Source organism: Coenobita brevimanus, chromosome 47 (assembly GCF_032717465.1).
Source record: "Coenobita brevimanus isolate Jiangsu-jjx chromosome 47, ASM3271746v2, whole genome shotgun sequence".
In the NCBI taxonomy this organism is placed as follows: domain Eukaryota; kingdom Metazoa; phylum Arthropoda; class Malacostraca; order Decapoda; family Coenobitidae; genus Coenobita; species Coenobita brevimanus.
Genome location: NC_137000.1, coordinates 27,551,800 through 27,574,566, shown reverse-complemented (window position 1 = coordinate 27,574,566; position 22,767 = coordinate 27,551,800). Strand labels below are relative to the sequence as shown.

The 22,767-nt window shown below is 43.1% G+C and overlaps 1 protein-coding gene across 1 annotated transcript in view; it reads left to right on the top strand.

Moving 5' to 3' along the window:
- Positions 1-4,605: 4,605 nt before the first annotated feature.
- Positions 4,606-22,767, top strand: part of wake (ankyrin repeat and fibronectin type III domain containing protein wide awake) — a 569,524-nt gene continuing 551,362 nt past the window's right edge. The window contains exon 1 of the mRNA XM_080271688.1: positions 4,606-4,739. Within this exon, the coding sequence (XP_080127814.1) occupies positions 4,606-4,739 (134 nt within the window). The remainder of the gene's footprint in view (positions 4,740-22,767) is intronic.

Below are 22,767 nucleotides of genomic sequence, written 5' to 3'. Positions count from 1 at the left end.
CAGCATCAATTCACTTCTAAACACCGCATCCTGTGAGGGGTGGGCGATTTAAACGAAAGGAACCCATCTTTTTATGTCCTTTTTTAACGACTGCTGTTCCCAAAGTTGCTTATTCAACATGTAAATCACCTCGTTTACACCCAGGCCTTCCATGACGCTTCTTAATTACACTTGGTATGGAAGGTGATGTGGATGGACGATTGAAGGTAGGTGTGTAATTTTGTCGAGTAGTGCGGATGTCTTATGGTCTGACTTGCTTCATTCTTGGTTCTTTGTATGCATGAGAGAGAGAGAGAGAGAGAGAGAGAGAGAGAGAGAGAGAGAGAGAATATTGCGATCGAAGTTAAAAATGGGAATGTGTGTCTAGCGTGCAAGTAACCCCTTTCCCTTAACTCTCTCCCCCCCCTCCGCCCCTCCTGACTTCCCTCCACCTCCACATAACTCCCCTCCACCTTCACGTAACTCCTCTCCATATAACTCCTCTCCACCCCCGCATAAGTCCCCTCCACCTTCACGTAACTCCTCTCCACCTAACTCCCTCCACCTCCACGTAACTCCTCCCCACCTCCACATAACTCCCCTTCCAGTCCCACACAGACTCCCTCATCATCCACCATAACCCCAGCTCATGAAACTCCCTCTTCCCTCGCCCACATAACACCCCCTCCCCTCCCTCTCCCACTTAACTCCCCACTTCCCCTCTGCCCCCAGCATAACTCTGTTTCTCTCCCCACTCATAATATCCCTCCTCTACCCCTCCCTCACCCCAAACACAACTCCCCTTTCCCCTTTCTCTCCCACAGAACTCCCTTCTCTTTCCCCTATTCCCTCCACCCCAGCATAACTCCCCTCCTCTGCCCTCTCCCATATAACTCCCCTCCCTTTCCTCTTCCCTTCCACCCCAATATAACTCCTCCTCCTCTCTGCCACATAGGTCCCCTTCCGCCGCCCCTCCTCTCAATATAACCTTCCCTCCTCCTCCCCCGGCATAACCCCCCACCCTTCCCCTCCCCCACCATAACTCCCCTTCGTGGCATTTACGGAGATTAACCCTGGAGTCTTAGGTGCCCCGGAAAGCGACCCGCCGTCCAGAATTCGGTCCTTTGCCTTGAATGGCGTGAAGAATGAGATGGGGGGCGGGAATTTCAAGGCATTTATTGACCTTGGAATTTCTGTTTGATGAATAGAGTCGTTTGCCGTGAGCAGAAATAGAATAGTATAGAATATAGTAGAGTATAATAGAATGCAGTTAAGTAACTATAATCCGTTTATTTTAACCTGACAAGGATTCTAACCCCCTTTCAGGTAGGTAGATGGCAGGATGTAGTCAGAGTGAAGGCTTCATTTTGACTAGTAACCAAGGAGATTCATTCCTACCTCATATCTAAGCCTCAAGGATCTCTAACCCTTTTCAGTTGGGTTGATGGCAGGGTATAGTCAGATTGGAGGCTTCATTTTGACTAGTAACCAAGGAGATTAATTCGTACCTCATATCTAAGCCTCAGTGAATAATTTTACAACCACAACAGAGTAATGATGTAGTGAGGATGACCCAGTGCTCTCAGATGAGAACAGAAGGACTATAATGTGCTTTAGTAGTTTATTTATTTTTTCTTCTATATAAAATGCTTTGCAATTGATAGAATGAATGGAATGGCTTTACAGCATGTCCTTTGATACGTGAGAAAGGGCGAGAGTTAAGCCTGTATTTGGTAGGGGAGAAAGAGAGTTTAATTGATTTTATTTAGCCAGGATGAGAGAAAACAACTACAGTTCTTTCATTTTAACTTGGCAAATAAAATGAAGAGAATGAATAAATAAGTAGAGTGAATAAGAAAGGATTAACGAGAGTGAATGAAAGATTTATTGTGTAACGATGGAAGGCTTGTGGAAAAGATATGTAGGACTGTGTGTGTGTGTGTGTGTGTGTGTGTGTGTGTATGTGTGTGTGTGTGTGTGTGTGTGTGTGTGTGTGTGTGTGTGTGTGTGTGTGTGTGTGTGTGTGTGTGTGTGTGTGAAAGGGAAAAATAGAAAGTGAAAAGGGCTGTGAGTGAGTATTAATAACTTAATGAGAATGAGTACCGTATAGGCTCTGTATGTAGGGCTATGTGTGTATATATGTATGTATGTTTGTATGTATGAATGTATGTATGTATGTGTATGTTTTTAAAAAGGCTAACGTGTGAGTGAAAGATTTAATGAGTGTATGTATGTAGGTATGTATGTGTGTGATGAGTGAATATGAGAGGATTAAGGAAAAAGGAATTTGAAAGGTTTAACGAGAATATGAAGAAAATGATTTATGTGGGTGTCAGAGGTGAACGACCATAAATATGAAAATGATTGACGTGTGTGTGTGTGTGTGTGTGTGTGTGTGTGTGTGAGAGAGAGAGAGAGAGAGAGAGAGAGAGAGATGGTAAAGGCTCAACGAAAACGATAGCTTGAGGGGTAACGAAAATAAACGATGGAGGTGAAGGAAGGCAGAGGACATAGGGAAGAAAAGTTAGGGCGATCAGAATTAAGTTAGGCGGCTACTCCCAATACCTGATGTGGGGTCGATGGGAGCCTCTTTGTGGCCGTAATGGTAGAGAGAGAGAGAGAGAGAGCAAGGGGAGGGGAAACAGTATCACAAAAAGTTTTACGACCCTTACTGAGGAGGTACTATGAATGAAATCGCCAAATACACGTTGCTACTGAGAGAGAGAGAGAGAGAGAGAGAGAGAGAGAGAGAGAAGCAGAATGGTGAGATGTGGAAGGTTGTGATGGTGATGGGGGAGATGGGATTTGGTGGCAATGGTGGTGGTGATGGTGGTGCTAATGGTGGTGGTGGTGTTAATGGTGATGGTGCGGCTAATGGTGGGGTTTGTGGTGGGGTTAACGATGATGGTGGTAGTGGTAATGGTGGAGATGGTAGTAGTGACAAGCTAATGGTTTTGATGGTGGAGATGGTGGTGGTAGCGATAGTGGTAGTGATGATAGTGAAGGTTGGATTGATGGTGGTGATGGTGATTGTGAAGGTAGTGATAATTTTGGTGAAATTAGTATAGATGATAAACTTCGATAATAAAGAATAACGATAATGACGAAGATAAGGCAGTAAAAATCAGTGGGATGATCTCAGCTATAAAATGAGAGAGAGAGAGAGAGAGAGAGAGAGAGAGAGAGAGAGAGAATAATAAATCACGGTTGATTTTAACTATAAAACGAGGAGAGAGAGAGAGAGAGAGAGAGAGAGAGAGAGAGAGAGAGAGAGAGAGAGAGATTCCTAAATACGTAAGTCATTGATACATAGAGTCCTTAAGAAGAAGAGGAAAGATAAAGGGATTGAGAGAGAAAGAGATGGAGTGAGGGGTTGAGGGAGAGGGGATGGATGGAGGGATGGAGAGAGGGAGAGAGGGGAGCGGGCTGGGTCGGGTTAGGTCGAGGAGCTCAGAACCGGTGGTGTAGCCAGAACGGGAGCACACCTCTCTCTCCCCTCTCTCTCTCTCCCCTCACTCTAACACTCCCGCCTGAGAAACGAAAAGGAGGTACAGCAAACCCTCCAGTGATTGAGGAGGGGTCACGCTCAGTACCCCCTCCCCTCCTCGGTAGTGCAGTGTAATCTCGTGCTCTTCGTTACCTGGTGAACCGATTTATGAGTGAACCGTACAGTGAACCAGCCTCTTTTGCGGTCCTCCGGATGTACTACTGAACCGCAACATCGAAACCCGTAGCGATTGTGTCGGAAAGTGATTGTGATTCTTGTACATAAGTTATCATTTTTTGTAGTGAGTAGAAACCATGATAAATATCTATATATGAAATTCAGTGTTTACCTCTTATAGTATTTTGATGTCACAGTATTAATCACACCTACTTAAAAGCTTACTCTCTGTTCATAAAGAGAATTTTCGCAGCTATACGTTATCTGTTTATTCATGATAAAGTAGTTTAGCAAGTGTTCTCAGTGTCTATACCTGTTAATATAAGAATCCACAAACACCAGAAAAGGCCTGTAAGATCCTGTGATTCTAGTGTGGGTAAACAAAGTGAAGCCAGTCCTTTGTTTGGTGCTGGCAGAGTGCTGTGATAGTGCACCTAACATCTCAGTCAATTTTGTCAGGTAAATATTGTGAAAGCGAGAGACAGGCCACATTTCTCTCGCCTTTGGGGTGTAAGAAACATGTGAGCGAAACTGGGTTATTTAATCAATCAACTTAAAGTCCCTGAATTCGCTCGCTACCCCTGGCAAAGACCCGTCTCTTTCTCTCTCAAGGTCGGGATATCATTGACCGACAGTCCAAGCCACTCTGAAATTCATGAGCCATTTAGAAAACTTCTCTTAGCCTCGAGCGTGGCTTATCTACGCTCCTCTTGGCGTGGCGTGTGACTGCTTCAGGTGATAATTACGACATCGAAGTGGTTGTTGTGGATGAGTGAATTAGACCAGAGGATGGAAGGGCGGGCGTGGCACCTCTCAATCAGGGCCCGAGGTCCCGGCTGAGTCCTACGTCGCTACTCCTCTCTCCTCCCGCCAGCCACCGCCCCTCCCTCGTCGTGGCGCGCCCTCCCTCACCTCCACATTCTTCCTCCTCTTCTCCTCCGTGCTATTCTTCCTCCGTCGGCATGAATAAGGAAGGGGAAGACCCGACCACTTCACCCTCCAAGGGGAAGATGCCGTCGGTCAGCTTCGGCACCGCGGCATTCATCCTCATCAGAGTCAAAAGGGCTTTCAAGAAGAAAAGGGCGAAGCTCAAAAGGTAAACCAAACTCCTGCTCAAACTTTTCCCCGCCCTCCCTGCGCTTGTCTTAGTTGTTATTTTCTAGGTTGTTGGTGTTGGCACTGCGAAGGGAGGTGCTGTGTTGGTGTGTCGGTGTGACTAGGGCCTCTTATCGCTTCTGAGTGCCACGTCGCTGCTGCCACAGTGCCAGAGCTAGTGTTCACCAGCTTAGCACCGCGTCTGATTCCCCTGTGCAGCACTGGCACCCGGTGTAGTGTTACTGTGTAAACAATGGCGTTAAAGTATATCATAAGCTGTTCTAAAGAAAATAATAAAGGGCCATCTCAATGCTATGTAAATCCGAAGACTTAATATATAGTACTTGTAATTCCTTTTTAAACCACTGCCTACGTTTGACTAATGCATATCAAAATAATCTCCTATCGCTTTATTTTTTGTGGGTAAGGCTTTTCATCGGGTTATATATTTTCTACCGCGTCACATACAGGCTATATAAAACTGTGCATTCAATTGATGTGTTAGGTGATGAATTAAAACAGAATATTATGAGTGTCAGGGATAGCACTATCACTCCATCATCGGCTCTGACACCTGCACCACCAGATTTAATTATCATCGTCACCTGCCATTACCATCACCATGACACCGACAGACACGGACACTATCACCACCACCAGACACCACTAATACCACCCTGGATATTACCCACCACCATAGGCACCATCACTATCATGTACACGACACCATACGACGCCACACAACAACCGCTAACATTAGTACCATTATAAACACAACATTATACTGTAATTACGCACGGACACTATCCCCACCACCAGACACCACTAACACCACCCTGGATAGTGCTGCTGCCACCGCTACAGACACCATCACCATCATACACAATTCACCATACGATAACACTTCATAGCCGCTACCGGTACCTAAACGAACACGTGCACCATCATAGACTTTGTACCATTAACATAGACGCCATCTCCACATTCAGAGATTACTGACATCACAATATTGCTGCCACCACTGGAGACATCATCATCATCATCCATACACTGCACCGTCATTTCCAGCCACCATTTTCATCACCAAAGTTATGTTGCCACCACCACCACCCATTATGACATAATTCCCTCGCACCAACCGTCACTAGCACAATCATCATCATCATCATCAAAGACACTGGACCAAAGACACAGTCACTATCCGCCACCATACACCGCAGACGTCACCTCAGATATTGTGTCCACCGTATTGTGCACACCATCACAATATTACACAGAACACTAGCACTCCCCCATACTTACCATCACACTCGCTATCACAGTCACAGTAACAAACACCATGACAGTCATCGTCATAGGCACTGCACCTTACGACGCAATGAACATCCACCACCATCAGCACACGTCAAAAACACACACAACTTCACCAGAGTCACTTGTTCCGTCAGCCCGAACACTACTACCAGCAACACACACAATTGAAACACCATCAGCAACACACATTCAGCATTTCCGTTCACCTACCATTACAGCATCATCAGCATATACACACACCACTACATCGCGGGCATATACACACACCATTACATCACCAGCATATACACACACGGCCACTAGGCACCAGAATACAGCCGACTTGATACATAGACTACCACAGCACCACCACACACATACATAAGATCATCTGTCATCCATACTTCCCACTACCGCACACCACCGCCACCACCACCACCACCACACAACAGCAACAATAAGAACAGTAACAAGGACGACCATGACGACCAAAACACTACCCCCTCTGGGCCACAAGTAGTCATATCTGCTTATGATCTCCACGTCTGTCATACTATCTTCATATAAACATAACTCTGCCATAACTGGAACAGGAGCTTCCACTATCCTGGCTATCACCCTCCATTCCCTCCTCTCACACACACACACACACACACACACACACACACACACACACACACACACACACACACACACACACACACACACACACACACACACACACACACACACACACACACACACACACACACACACACACACACACACACACACACACACACACACACACCTTTACAATCACCTAATTACCATTTGTGTCAGCGCTACAAATTACTTGCTCTTAATTATTAGCGTGACATTGATAAATATCGCTTTTACCATCAGAAGAACTGTGAACATAAATGACACTAATTACGTCATCACTCTTTCACAATCACCACACACTAACGTCATCACACCACCACCATCACCATCATTGCAGTCCCCACTCTCTCAGACACTACAACCACCACCACTACGAACTCATCACTACCATAATCGCTACAGCTGCCACCACAACAAACACCACCCTCAACATCATCACAAACGCCACCACACCAACATTATCACCATCATCACTGAAAAAATACTTCATATCATAACGACATCACACCACCACCACAAGCATCATTACTCCGCCCTGACACCATCACAGACATCATCATCATCATCATCAACAAACAATAAAAGCACCCACAAATTACAAGTCCACCGTATGGGCTCCTCTCGTATTTCTCAGTATTGCAGTGTGTGTGTGTGTGTGTGTGTGTGTGTGTGTGTGTGTGTGTGTGTGTGTGTGTGATAGTTTTGTGGCGTGAATTATGATGTTTTTACATTGTTTCGCGTACTTGTGTTATGGCGTGTTTTTCCCCCCTCTCTCTCCCTGTTTATATTATGCTAGTGTTCGTTTGGCTGGGTTGTGTTTTGTATGTTTTGTTCGGGCAGTGGCATTTATTGTGTGATGTATGTATGTATGTATGGATGGATGGACGGATGGATGGATTGGTAGATGGATGGGTAGATAGATAGATAGATAGATAGATAGATAGATAGATAATTGTATATTTTTATGGAAATATTTGTGTATGTATTTAGGCCATAGTAGTTAAAGAGTATTTGTCATGTATATTAGCACCTAATCTAGATGAGTGTGTGCATTTGTATATGATTGTGTATATGTGGTGATTTGTGTATGTATTTGGATGCATGTATGTGTGTATAGATGTGTATGTGTCTATATATGTATTTGTGTACCATAACTATTCTTGAATGGTTGGATGTAATTGTGTGTGTGTGTGTGTGTGTGTGTGTGTGTGTGTGTGTGTGTGTGTGTGTGTGTGTGTGTGTGTGTGTGTGTGTGCGCTGGATAAATTGTTGACTAGTGTATATGTGTGATGCATTGTTACTATGGCGATACTTAAGAAAAATGGAAATCTATTGATCTTTGTGCAAGCTGTGTGTGTGTGTGTGTGTGTGTGTTTTAAGTGTGTGTGTATTATTTATGCCTTGTATAGTGCTCTGGATTCAGTAAGTATGATGTGAGTTACGGGGTGCAAAGTGATATAGTGGTGTGGAGTGGTATTATGTGAACAGTGGTGTAGTGTGGAGTGGTATGTGGTAGTATTATTGTATTTGCGAATGCTATCGTAGTGTGATGATGAATTGCATAGTGGTGTGGTGTGGAGTATAGTGGCGTTGTGTGGAATGTTATACTGGTGTTAGTGGTATGATGTGTGGAGTGGTATGAATAATATAGCGTGGTGTAGAATAAGTGGCGTGCTGTGGAATGCAAGGGAAACATAGTATACTTTTCTATACTTTTCAGTTTAGTCTTTGTGATGCAGTGTGGCGTGTGGTGCGCTGTGATCTTAATTAAATATAGTGTATTGGGGTGTAGCGGTGCGTGGGAGTGATAGGAGTGCTGTAGTGTAGGCTACCCGAGGAATACCTGAAATTGGCCTAAAGTGATGATAATTTAAATGTCATGAATTGCTTTCTTTGGGGTATATTCAGTGGGAAATTATGTGCTGGAAATGTTTGGTGCGTTTTTTTTTATGCAAGGAAGAAGGAACCAAAGGCAGGGAGCCAGCAAACCGTTTCTTCCAAAGAAAAAAAAAAAAAAAAAAGAGCCAAATTCAAGATCTGTTCATTTCAAGATGCCTGGAGATAATTATTGTCATTATCATTATTATTGTTATTATTATTATTATTATTATTATTATTGTTGTTGTTGTTGTTGTTGTGTTTGTTTTTGCTATTATTATTATTATTATTACCGTATTATTATTATTAATCATCATCACTTTGCGTTATTAATACCTGATATGCTCCAGACTCCGAAATATTGAAAGGAGGTTCCAACCCTTCTTGCTGCCCTTAATATTACTGTTAATTTGGCACGATCTCTTTCTGTTTGCTTCGAGGCCATAAACTAGTAGACGCAGCTGCAAGTGGGAGTAGTGTAGTGTGATGGAAGAATTTTGGTGTGAGGTGTAAGGTGTAATATAGTGCCTTGTATTGTGATGTGCGATGTTTTGGGGGTTATGGTGTTTCTATTTTCATGTATTTTTTTGATGTGGTGGGTGTAACTAGATTCACCATACGTGATACACAGGTTTAACCCCTTGTACACTCTTTTCTTTCTCTCTTTCTCTTTCTTTCGTCCTCTTTATTTTTGTGTTCTTTCTCCTTTTCTCTTTATTTTTTCCTTTGTTTCTTTAATCAGTCCTTCATCAGACGATTCACGATTTCATTCGCTTCTACTATGGGAAGGCTTTGTCCAATCTCGAGTTCGAACAGCCCAGAACATGAACAGAATTCTATAGATATCACACATAATAATAATAATAATAATAATAATAATAGGAAAAAAAATAGAGGTTAATATTGTCAGCCTAGCACTGTGTAGCTTAACAATGTGACTGGGTGTATTAGCGAGAAAATTAATGACAGCGAGGTGTAGAGTGGCAGTGGGGGTGTTGTTAATGCAGCAAAGTATGATGTATGGTGAGTGTGATGTATGGTGACGTGGGGGGAGCTCAGTGGTTTGTGATGGTGAGCCCTGGTATGGTGAAGTTGTAGGATAGTGAGGTTGTGGTGATGTATAGTGAGGAATATTGTGATGTTAGGCTAGAAGCATTGTATAGTGAGGTGCTGAGAGGGAGTAGGGTGAGATGTAGTGTGAATAGTTAAACCCTTCTGTATGGTGACGTCAAAGATTATTCGTACTAACTCAAGACGTTTTTTTATTTACCTTGGGAAAGACATCTAGTACTGAAGAGGTTAATGAAAGCTGCAACCCGTCTAGTTAAAAATTCTCAAGGGTAAATTTAAAGCAGATAAATAAAGAAAATAAATAATAATGTGAATAATGTAAGGAATGAAATATACCATAAAAGATGTGCTGGTAGTGAAGAGGTTAAAAGGTATTGGTGATTACGTGGACAATTGCTGTAAAAAGATTGACGATTCGCCGACCATTTCTGTTCTGATTGGGAACAAAACACGAGGATTGAACGAAAAAATTACACACACACACACACATACACACACACACACACACACACACACACACACACACACACACACACACACACACACAGAGTCAGGTGTGTGAGGGCGAGGGAGGGCAGGTGTTTCTGCCCGTATAATGAGGAAAATAACTATTCATTGTGTGTGTGTGTGTGTGTGTGTGTGTGTGTGTGTGTGTGTGTGTGTGTGTGTGTGTGTGTGTGTGTGCGTGTGTGTGCGTGTGCGCGCGCGCGCTTCCTGCTCTCTTAATTTTTGGATGTTTTCATGTTTTAAGTTCGATGTGTTAAATATTTGTTTTTGTTTTCATTCATTGTATTGGATGTTGATCGTATTTTTTTCTGTTTTTGTTTTTGCTTCACTTTTCATGTGTTTTTCAGTGTAAAATTTATTTATTTATTTATTTTTTTTTAGTAATTTTTCTTCCTTCATCATCATTTTCGCTAATTGGGGTGTTTCCTGTTTGTTTCGCTTTCTTTTTTCGCTGATCATGTTTTGTGCTTATCTTTTTTCACAGACTGTTTTTCGCATGTGGTTCATCGTTATTATTATTATTATTATTATTATTATTATTATATGGATGATTGTGCATGTGACGTGTGCATTTTTTTTGGGTGGTGGGGGGGTAAGTTTGTTGTTTTGCGATAGCCATACCTCTTGTCTTTTCATATATTAAAATTGTCCTAATTGTGTTTTTCGTCCTGATATTATACCCATCTTTTCGTGTATTATTATTTTTAGTTTATTTTTGCCACATGAAGGTGACTCAGACATTTTATTTCCTTTTTACGTATAATTTTGCGCTGCTTAATATTTTCAAATCAGCTTAATTTTACGCAGTATTACCTGTATATTTCTTTCGATGCGACTTCTTATATCTGTATTTTTTATCATACATTTAAGAACAGCGTTGATTAAGTGTATGTTTAAAAAGAGCAGCGTTGATTTGGTGTATGTTTAAAAAGAGCAGCGTTGATTTGGTGTATGTTTAATAAGAGCAGCGTTGATTTAATGTATGTTTAATAAGAGCAGCGTTGATTTGGTGTATGTTTAATAAGAGCAGCGTTGATTTAGTGTATGTTTAATAAGAGCAGCGTTGATTTGGTGTATGTTTAATAAGAGCAGCGTTGATTTAGTGTATGTTTACTAAGAGCAGCGTTGATTTAGTGTATAGAGCAGCGTTGATTCAGTGTATGTGTATTTATAAGTGACTGCCAATGCCATCTTTAATAGGGTGTAATATGGCAGTGTGTTTTATGCAGGATTGTCGTTTTGGCGTCGGCTGTGTTGGTTATGATGCTTTTTTGTACGGTATACGAAAAAAAAAAAAATGCCTCCGGATTTTTTGTGGAATTTAAGGTGCTGTCTTACTAATGAATATAAAAGAAAAGAATGATGATGATCATGTGTATAAGCGTTCGTCGTCTTTAAGTGAAATGTGAGATACGATTAAGATAGTGTATAGACCTAAATATTGATGATGATGATGATGGTGGTAATGATGTATATAAATGTTCGCCGTGTGTGTGTGTGTGTGTGTATGTGAATAGGAAACTGGGTTACGGTATTGTACGAGCTGTAGATGAATGTGTCTTTTTCCGTAAGTAGGGCTATGTTGGTGTTAATATTTTTATATTTATTTATTTTTTCTTAGTGAAACGTGAGAAAAAATTACAAAATTGAATAGAATCATCTAGGACACTAATATGAATAAAACGTCGTGGGAGTGAAAGGGTTAAGTTTTTGAAATGCCCAGAAATATAATGAAAAAAAAAATGTCTCGTTATTTCATTCATAGTTTTTTTTTTTTTGGGGGGGGGTTTCTGATTTCTTCATTGGTGTCTCGGAAAAAATTGATAAGTATATTTTTTCATATTTTTTTTTCTTGTTTTATTTATTTTTTCTCGTGGATTGGAAATGGGAAAGAAAAATAATGATGAGTTTATTCCATTCTGACGTGTTTTTCCTTAGTCAAAGTTTGTGCCTTTTTTTTTTTTTTTTATGTGTCCGAGAGTGCGAAAGGAAAACTTGTAATGAGTTTGTGAGACAGGCTTGTGGGTACTTTGACGTGGTCCTTGTGAGTTGGGTGGTGATGGTGGTGACGGTGTTGGTATTGATGATGAGGATAGTGAGGTGTGTGTTAGTTAGGGATAGTGGTGGTGGTTATGATGAGGATGGATTACGATGGTGTGATAGTGGTGGAGGTGGTGATTGAGAGAGAAATTGTGTATAGTGTGTTGTGGGTTCGTGTGGTGATGAGAGTATTGATGAAGATAGTGATTGTAGTCCTGGGTAGTGATGGTGATAGGGAGGGGGGATTGAACTGAGATCTTTTGATGGTGATACTGGTGGTGGTGGTGATGATGGTGATGATGATGATGATGATGATGATGATGATGATGATGAGGAGGAGGAGGAGGAGGATAGGGGATTACAAGATCTTTGATGGTGGTAGTGATGGTGGTGGTGGTGGTGATGATGATGATGATGATGATGGTGGTGTGTGCTATGGTGGTGATGCTGATGGTGTTTGTTAGCTGTGTGATGGAAATGAGACTGGTGAGGTGTGTGCTGGTGGTGATGGTGATGAGGGAAGAAATAACCTAGCTATATCGAGGTCATTGGTGGGTGTGAAATGTGATGATAGGGGTGGAATGTGTGTGTGTGTGTGTGTGTGTGGGTGTGGGTGTGGGTGTGTGTGTGTGTGTGTGGGTGTACTTTGATGTGAGCCTGTGTGGTGGTGGGTGTATTGATTTGTAGGGTGGTGATGGTGGTAGGCATGGTGGTGGTGCGGTATATGATGGTGGTAGCGATGGTGGTTGTAGTGGTGGAGATGAGAATGGTAAGGCTTGTGGTGGTGATATGGTGATGGAAATGAAGACGGTGATGGTAGTGGTGGTGATGAAGATGGTAAAGTTTGTGTTGGTGGTAAATATAAGGATTGTTAGGTCTGTATTGATGGTGATGGTGGTAATGATGGTGATAATGGTTGTGAGTGTGGTGAGAGGATTTTGTTGAGGGTACTTTGATATGAACTCTGGTTTTGTGGGTGTATTGTGAAGGCCGTGGTGATGAGGGTGGTGGTGATGGGGATGGTGATGATGATGATATGATGGGGCGATGGTGAGATGTGGATGGTTAGGTCTGTGATGGTGGTGGTGACGATGACAGATGAGAGTGATGGTGTTGGTGGTGATGAGGTGATGAGTTGTAATAATAATTCCAGTGATGGTAGTGATGATGGTACGGGTAATGACTGATGATAGTAGTGGTGGTGAGCTGGAGTAATGATTGCCATGATAGATGTGATGATGGTAATAGTGATGATGATTGTGATGATGGTTGTAGTGGTGATTAAGGTGGTGTTTTTGCAAAGATAGACCTCGTAGGGATGTGAAGAGTGTTCCGGGTGATGATAATAAGCTTTAATGATGATAATGATAGTTGTAGTGGTGGTATTAATGAGGGAGGTGATGATGATGATGGTAAATTAATGATGGTGATGGAATGGTGATGATGATGATGATGGAAACAGTGATCCTAGGGAGAATGATGATGATGATGTGACGAAGGTGGTGCCTAGCCGTTGTAATGATGGCAATTATAGTGACAGTGACGAAGCAGTAATTCACGGTACTGATTCTCTCTCTCTCTCTCTCTCTCTCTGGTGTGTGTGTGTGTGTGTGTGTGTGTGTGTGTGTGTGTGTGTGTGTGTGTGTGTGTGTGTCTCTCTCTCTCTCTCTCTCTCCTCCAAAATTGCCCCTGATAATTAACCAAGATTGGCCTGTACTGGCTGAGAGGGAAGAACGATGGCAGCCACGGATTCTACCATTTCGACTCCCTAACTACCATTCAAACTACCATTATTGAACTCTACCATGGAAGCCACTGCCATTGAAACTTCGACCATTAAAAGAGGAGTTAATTGATGTTGAACCCATCGCCATCAATACAGTAGCTACCATTGATATTGTTGAGACTAGGAGTATGGAAAATATAAGTGGTATTGAAAGCAGTAGAAAACCATTATTATTATTATTATTATTGCAAAGATGATGACAATGATTATGATGATGGTTATTGTTATTATTATTATTATTATTATTGTTATTATTATTATTATTATTTGGTGCTGCGAGGGCCTCGATCCGGAACAGAAAGCATAAACGAGAAGCAAGAGGAGAACCGTATATGAGAGTGTTTTAATATCCACATAAATCCCCTCACGCTCGGCACAACTCTAGTCTTCTCCATTAATTAACGCCAGACGATTTTATTCACCTGAGAGGGAGGAATAGCAACCTGAGAGTGTCGATACTGTCACCATAGACCCCCCTAGTGATCGAGACAGCTCTAGTATTCATTCCCGACTAACATAGGACGATTTTTTTTTTCTCTGAGTGTGATTCATAGGCCAATCCCTAACACCTCTTCTTAAGTGATTTATTTTGTTTATTACACATTGCCGTCCTTTTATGGGTTCCTTAAATAATTCTGATCTCACCTTATTCTGTATAAATAGCACACAGGTCAGTATTAACCAGCCGTATCCCATAATAAATCGGTAAGGAAGAGGTGTTAGGGAGCTTCCTTAACCGACGAGAATACGAGACACAGGAGGCTTAAAGGGGCAATGTAAAGGCGAAAGATTTTAGTACAGAGTGAACATTAAAAATATAGAGTGAAAGTTTAGGAAGTAGGACAAGTGAGGGGTAATTATGTGGGTGCGGAGGTAGATATGTGGGGTGCGTAGGTATGTGGGGTGCGTAGGTAGGTATGTGGGGTGCGTAGGTAGATATGTGGGGTGCGTAGGAAGGTATGTGGGATGTCTGCTTAGATATGTGGGGTGCGTAGGTATGTGGGGTGCGTAGGTAGGTATGTGGGGTGCGTAGGTAGATACGTGGATGTCTACTTAGATATGTGGGGTGCGTAGGTTATTGTGGGGTGCGTAGGTAGGTATGTGAAGTGCGTAGGTAGATATGTGGGGTGTCTACTTAGATATGTGGGGTGCATAGGTAATTGTGGGGTGCGTAAGTAGGTATGTGAAGTGCGTAGGTAGATATGTGGGGTGTCTACTTAGATATGTGGGGTGCGTAGGTAATTGTGGGGTGCGTAGGTAGATATGTGGGGTGCGTAGGTAGATATGTGGGGTGCGTAGGTTAATATGTGGGGTGCGTAGGTATATATGTGGGGTGCGTAGGTATGTGGAGTGCGTTGGTAGATATATGGGGTGCGTAGGTATGTGGAGTGCGTTGGTAGATATATGGGGTGCGTAGGTATGTGGAGTGCGTTGGTAGATATATGGGAAGCATAGGTATGTGGGGTGCGTATGTACATATATGGGGTGCGTAGATGAATATGTAGGGTGGCTAGATAAATACCTATAATAGTCGAAGAATAAGAATATATATCATTTCTTGGAAGATGTGTCATAAGAAGCCCACTGATCAAAAGGAAGAGATGTGTTCGTAGAAGATTTGATTACAGAGGGTTAATGTATTTGATTAGGCTGTTGACAGGGGTATATATAAGTCAGTTTGAAGATATGGGCCAGATGAGGAAGGCTGTGATGATGGAGTGGTGTAAGGAAATGGAGAAAGTAGGAAGTGGACGATGAGGAGACGAATTAACAGTCGAAAAATTGATGAGGATTTGCTTATGATATTGCACACCGTGGATGGAATGGCTGTGTCCTACAAGTGTTGCAAGATCTGTTGATGGTGATGATGATGATGATGATGATGTTGATGTTGATGTTGATGATGATGATGATGAGGAGGAGGAGGATGACGAGATTTAACACACACACACACACACACACACACACACACACACACACACACACACACACACACACACACACACACACAGGGTATGACACACGGGCGGCACCTGCTGGTGGATGGTGCTCTGGAACGGCTGGCAGGCACGCACACACAAGCCCTTTTTAGGCACAGGCACGCACACGCACACACACGCACGCACACACTTATTTCCTCACATACATTCATTATTCACTGGTACAGATAGTTCCACACGCATAAACACAGACTTGAATAGTCTCTCTCTCTCTCTCACACACACACACACACACACACACACACACACACACACACACACACACACACACACACACACACACACACACACACACACACACACACACACACACACACACACACACACACACACACACACACACACACACACACACACACTCAGTTATGGAACAAGGATTTCATGCACACATGCACACGCACTTGCATGAATGAATCTCTCTCTCTCTCTCTCTCTCTCTCTTTCCTCGAACACATCTGCTTTCATAACATTGCCATTCAGTAGTAGTACCCCTCACAAACTCCCTAATACCCCTCTGGCAGTAGCAGTATTGAGGTAATGGACAGTATCGCTTGGGTAGTATCTGTGAGAGGGATGGAGAGGGAGAAGGAGGAAGGGGTGGAAGGGGGGTAGTAGGATGGGGGGGGATGGGAGTTTGTGGAGTGGACGACAGGGGGGAAGTAAAGGAGAAAGGGAAGAGGGAAAGGAGTATTGGAGAGAGAGAGAGAGAGAGAGAGAGAGAGAGAGAGAGAGAATGTGTTTGTGTTAGCGTGTGTTTGCGTCCTTGTGTGCGTTCGTGTGGTATTCGTCCTGTTTGGGAACCTTGTGTTTGTGTTCTCATCTCACAAGTGCCCCTGAGTTTCAAGTACATGTGAGTGCTTGAATTAGTCCACTCATTTTCCACGTATTGCCTAGACAGAAGATGTTTTCATTGATTTAAGTGTGGAATGTAATATGTTCGTAGATGGATTTTTACATGTGGATTAATTTGTACCTGTGTGACTTGGATTTACGAGTATTGTTTGTATTTTGTTATAGTGATCATCAGTTTTCAGTCATTCGTGTTTTGTTGTTTAATCCCTTCACATGGTTTTATGGTGATCTTTGTTACATCCATATATTTCGCTTTGATTAGGGTGGACCTTTATCATTTTGGGAAGTAAAAATGGTCTCAATTATTTTTACTGCGAGAAGTTATCCATATCCTGAATAAAGTAGCTGGGCGGTAACCAGGAGACAAAAACACGTCTCGGTAGTAAAGGCATTATCATCTGAGTGTATTTGCTCGTATGCCATGATTTTAGGAATACAGATGTCATGAGTACCAAGTGTAGAGAATATGGTAACTGCTTGACACGGATTTTAGCCGAGGATGGTCTCTAGATTAGTGTATATGGTATAAAAAGTGTTTCAGGGACGCGACCGAGATGGCATTGCGTCGTTCTTTCAGACTTCGAAGCGCGTGTCTCCCCAGATGACCTGAATGATTGTCTGTCTTTTTTTGCACCCAGAAATCCGCTTAGTATTCTGGGTCGAAGGATGCCAGAGGGAGAGGAGGGAGGGAGATAGGAGAAGGAGAGGGGAGAGTTGGAGGAGGGAGAAAGGGGAAGGAAGGAAGGAGGAAATAGAACTGAAGAGGAAAGAGGATTGAGGTGGAAGAGAGGAGGATGGTGAGGGAAGGAGGGAGAAAGGAGGGTACAGGAGATGGAGGAAGATGGACGGAAGGGGAAGAGGAAGGAGGTGAGAGGAGCAGGAGAGGGAAAAGAGGGGAACTGGAGGAGTGGGAAAGTAAGTTAAAGGAAGTGTGTGGAAAGAGGAAGGGTGTTTGAGGAGATGAAGAGGAAAAGGAAGTTGTAAAGATCAGAGAGAAGAGGGGATGGATAGGAGTTGAAGAGGAAAAGGAAGAGGAGTAGAGGGAAAGAGGAGTAAGAGATGCAGGGGAGAGATAGAGGGGAGAAAAACGAGGAATGAAGAGAGCGGGGGTGGGTAAAGAGAGTGGAGGGAAGAGAGGTGAAAGATGAACTCAAAGAATTTACTTTAATTTTAATCCTGCTATATCCAGACGATTTTATTCAGTTTAAACTTTTAGAGCTGGAGGGGATTAGTCCTTATTAAACACACACACACACACACACACACACACACACACACACACACACACACACACACACACACACACACACACACAAGATTATGCTGACGTATTTTTCACACTGTTCTTCAGTGTATTGCATCCCACAGACGATTTTTCAGGAGGGTTAATTGGACAGATCTCACGCCACCAGTTCGAAAAATCCCTCCTGTGCTGAAAAAAATCGTCTGGTAGAAGGAGGATTGGAGTAGAAGTAGATGAAGATTTGTCTGTTTTCATCAGGTGTTGAGAAAGCTCTTTGGCTCAGTTATTGTTCACTTTAAGAGCAATTAAGTGCTCTGGCGGAAAAAAGGGTTGGGGCTTAATGTTTCAGAGAGAGAGAGAGAAAGAGAGAGAGAGAGAGGTGCATTTTCCCTTTCTTGCCGGATTAGGTTGTCTTTCAGTGTGGAGAGAGAGAGAGAGAGAGAGAGAGAGAGAGAGAGAGAGAGAGAGATGCATTTTCTCCCGGATTACATTTTCTTTTGATATGGGGTGACATGAAAAAAGAACAAAAACGTCATACCCTGATTTTGAACTGGATTTCCTTCCTCTGTGAACTGAAAACCTTGAGCATATGGAAAACAATATGCAAATAAAAAAATAGGTTTCGTCCATTCATGAATATTAAGGTGGCTTTGATTATGTCGGGTGCAGTTGTGGTGGAGAGAGATAAGAGGGAGGCTGGAGAGGTGAGAGGGGGGTAGGGTGAAAAGTGAGAGGGAGGTATGGTTTGAGAGAGAGGGATGAGTTTGAGAGGGAGAGATGAGGGAGAGCGTTTGGAAGTGAGAGGGAGAGGAGAGAAACGGGGAGAGATGAGAGAGGTGCTTTGGGAAGTGAGAGGAAGAGGTGAGAGGGAGGAGGAGAGATGAAAGGGAGGCATGAGAAGTGAGAGGAAGAGGTGGGAGGGAAGTGAAATTGAAGATAAATGAGAGGGAAGTTAAATTGGAGAGCGGGGGAAGTTTGTAGGAGGGGAGATAAGGAGGAGGCTGGGGAGTGGGAGAATTGATGGTAATGGAGAAGTGAGAGGGAGAGTGGAATAGAGGGGGAGATGAGGAGGGATGGGAAAGAGGTTGGGGAAATGAGAGGAATAGGTGAGATAGACTGGTTGGGAAAAGAGAGAGAGAGGGGAGAGAAGTGAAGGGATGGTGGGAGGTGCGTGGAAGGTGAGATATAGGTAATGAAGTACCAGGGAAACACAAACTATACGCATTTTACACTAACTAGGCCTAAAATTGCTATCTGTCCATCTTGAGTGCTGATTTGCAACAATAGATATAAACCGCAATATGGTGCTTGTCACGAAGAAGTGTTGTGGAGAGAATGTAGGGCCGAACTTTGTCTTTTTCTGCCACTGAGCTACATGTAATAAGCTGAAAATTGAGCCAAGTTAAGGTGAAAGGAGTTGTGAGGAGAAATGGAATTTGGAAATGATGGAGAGATGATGAGGGACGTAGACACAAACGAAGATATGAGAAATGCTGAATAGCGGGAGTGAGGAGTCAAAGGGGGTTAGTTACAGATAGAAAAGTAAGTGGATGAACCGAGAGGGGAGGGAGTGGCAAGAGGGGGACTTAGGTAGCAATGGAAAGGTGAAGGAGGGGTGTGTTTAAGGAGAGAGAGAGAGAGAGAGAGAGAGAGAGAGAGAGAGAGAGAGAGAGAGAGAAACGCTTGTATATTGTCCAAGGGATGATGTTTTACTTGTGAAATGAGTTGACCTGTCCAGGAAAGCAGAGTTATTTTAAGTTTGCTTGACTGACACTGATGAAGATTGGGAACGGAGGAGAAGGAAGAGGAAGACCCTTGAAAACGTGAGGAGGGAAAGAAATAATGAAACCGGGAGAGGAGAGGAGATGAGGGAAGAAACGAGACGAGGGCTGGAGAGGAGAGGAGGAAAGCGCAGAGGAATGGAGGAGAGGAGAGGCAGGAAGAATAAAGGAATGGAGGAGAGGAGAGGAGAGCAGAGGGAAGAGCAAGAGCAGAGGTATGAAGGACAGGACAGGACAGGGCAGGACAAGATAGGAAAGGATGGGGTGTGGTAGGAGAGGAGAGGGATTATGGTGTGAGGGATTGTGACGTTGACGAGAGTGGGAGTTGCGGTGGAGGGTTTTGATGCATGAGAGGTGAGGGAGCAGGTGAGTGAGTGAGAGAGGGGAGTGAGAGTTATGGGGTTGCGGGGATGGACTACACGTGTGAGAGGGATGGGATGGGTTGTGAGAGAGAGAGAGAGAGAGAGAGAGAGAGAGAGAGAGATGAGTGATGGTGTACCGTGTGAAGGTGAGAATGGATGCAGAGAAAATTGTGAGTAGATAGCTAGGTGTCATAAGTTAATGAAAGGCGTGTGTGTGTGTGTGTATGTGAATAATAATATATTATGCGGTATAATATATATATATATATATATATATATATATATATATATATATATATATATATATATATATATATATATATATATATATATATATATATATCTTTATACTGAACGAAGTAAGGGTTCTGCCAGCTGTGTGAGTGGGAAAAAATTAACAGGAATGTAAATCCACGAATTTCTGACAGCATCTTGCAAAGGTGTCCTGGTTTGACACTCAGGTTGGGGAGGGAAGGAAATTATTTTATGCAGGAGGGAGATGGGAAGTGACATGATACTGGGTTATTAAAGGAAAGGGGAGAGAAGGCGAGCACAAGGAAGGGAAGGAATCGGAGGAGGAGGGAGTTGGAGGAAGGAGGATGGAGTTGGTGGGGAGGAAATGGAAGGGAGAGAGAAGTTGAAGGGAAGGAAATGGGAAGGAGGATGGAGTTGGAGGGTAAGAAATGGAAAGGAGAGAGGAATTGGAGGGAAATAAGTGGGAAGGAGGAGTTGGAGGGAAGGAAATGAGAAGGACAAAGGAACTGGAGGGCAGGAGGAAGAGGAGGAGCTGGGAATGACGAAAGGAGCGTAAAAAGAGAGCATAGAAATATTAAACTAAAAGAGGTCATGTGATCAGGGTGAAAGTGGAAGGGATGGGAGGATGCAAAATGAAGATGAAATATAGAGCAGGGGGAGGACATATCTACGACATTTGAGTCAGAAATATGAGACCGAGAAAAGGAGACAGTGTGAGTTATGAGAGGTGGAAGAAACGATGCGACAAGCCGTGGAAATTGTGAGGAAAATATGAGCACAATATGCGTGAGAGAGAGGCGGCGTGAAATAGAGTCTGGAACGGAGGTGGAAGGAAATACCAGGAGTTAAAGGAGCTTGATAAACGGGGAGAGAGAGAGAGAGAGAGAGAGAGAGAGAGAGAGAGACAGACAGACAGAGAGAATGTGTGGGCTGGGGAGAGTTTCATTGGCACTTCTGGAGCTGTTTGGTTAACGAGGTGAATTATGACTTTAGGACCCGGAATTATTACCTGGCTAAAATGTTGGCAGAAATCACAGACATTTTCGACCTCAGTTTAAAGTTTTTGAGTCCAGGGCGTTTTTTTTTTTTTTTTTTTTTTTTTTTGGGGGGGGGGGGGGCGTATGGGAGTTGCTTTTGAAGGCAGGGTTTGTGATGTAGGGATGGGGAATATGGGGAGTGTTGATGTTGAGGTGTTTGTTATTGTGGGTGTCTACTTGTGGTTGTGTTTTGTTGGACGAGTTTGGTGTAGGATGAAATGTTTGGGGGTTATGTGCTTATGTGCTGTGTGTGTGTGTGTGTGTGTGTTTATTTGTGTGTGTGTGTGTGTGTGTGTTTGTGTGTGTGTGTAAAATTGTGGGAATTGCGTTGGAAATATGTTTGTGTTTTAAGGATTCTGAATTCTGTGAAGGTCGTTAATGTGTCTGGTTTTGTGATGCGCACATGATTACACACACACACACACACACACACACACACACACACACACACACACACACACACACACACTGTCTCTCTCTCTCTCTCTCTCTCTCTCTCTCACCCCAGGAAATCATATATACACTAAAACAATATCTGCAATATTTGGTGGTAAAACATAAACCATGGAAAGTGAATGTCAAAATTTTAGTATCAGACCATCCACTCACTTGATGTAGTGCTGCTTTCAGGTGTCTGCCCTTTCCTCCATCCTTCTTTCCTTTCATCCTCTTCTGACTTTCCTTCCTTCATTCTTTCCTCTTCGTTCTGCCTGTGGGTGACTCTACACTGAGTGACAAGCCAAATGGTTTCCTGTACACCTGGAAACCATTTACTACGCAGGGTGGTAACCATATAACCAAATTATGGCGCCTGGTGGCTTAGTGGGTAACTAAGGCGCTGCAATCGGATTAAGCCGGTGGGGGTTTATATCCAAGGGGTGGTTGGGGATTATTGCTCACGTAATGTCACGCAGGGATGAGTGTGGCTGGCCTCTCTCATCTTAAATGTCAGGACCAACTTGCCTAGCCCCGGGCTCCTACGCTTCTCATGGGGCAACGTAGGATTGGATGATGGATGGATGGACAATAAAAATAAAAAAGTCTTTGGCCAATTTCTTGATCTGTAATTAAGATTTGGTTCACTTCTCAGGTCATTCAACTTTGGAGATATGGTAATTACTTCCTGAATCAATAACGTGAGTACGGTGAGAGAGAGAGAGAGAGAGAGAGTTAATGGTAACTGAAAATACTGTCAGTTAATTTATGTATTTTCTTATTTGTTTGTGATGTTTATCCATATGGAGAGAGAGAGAGAGAGAGAGAGAGAGACTCACTTAAG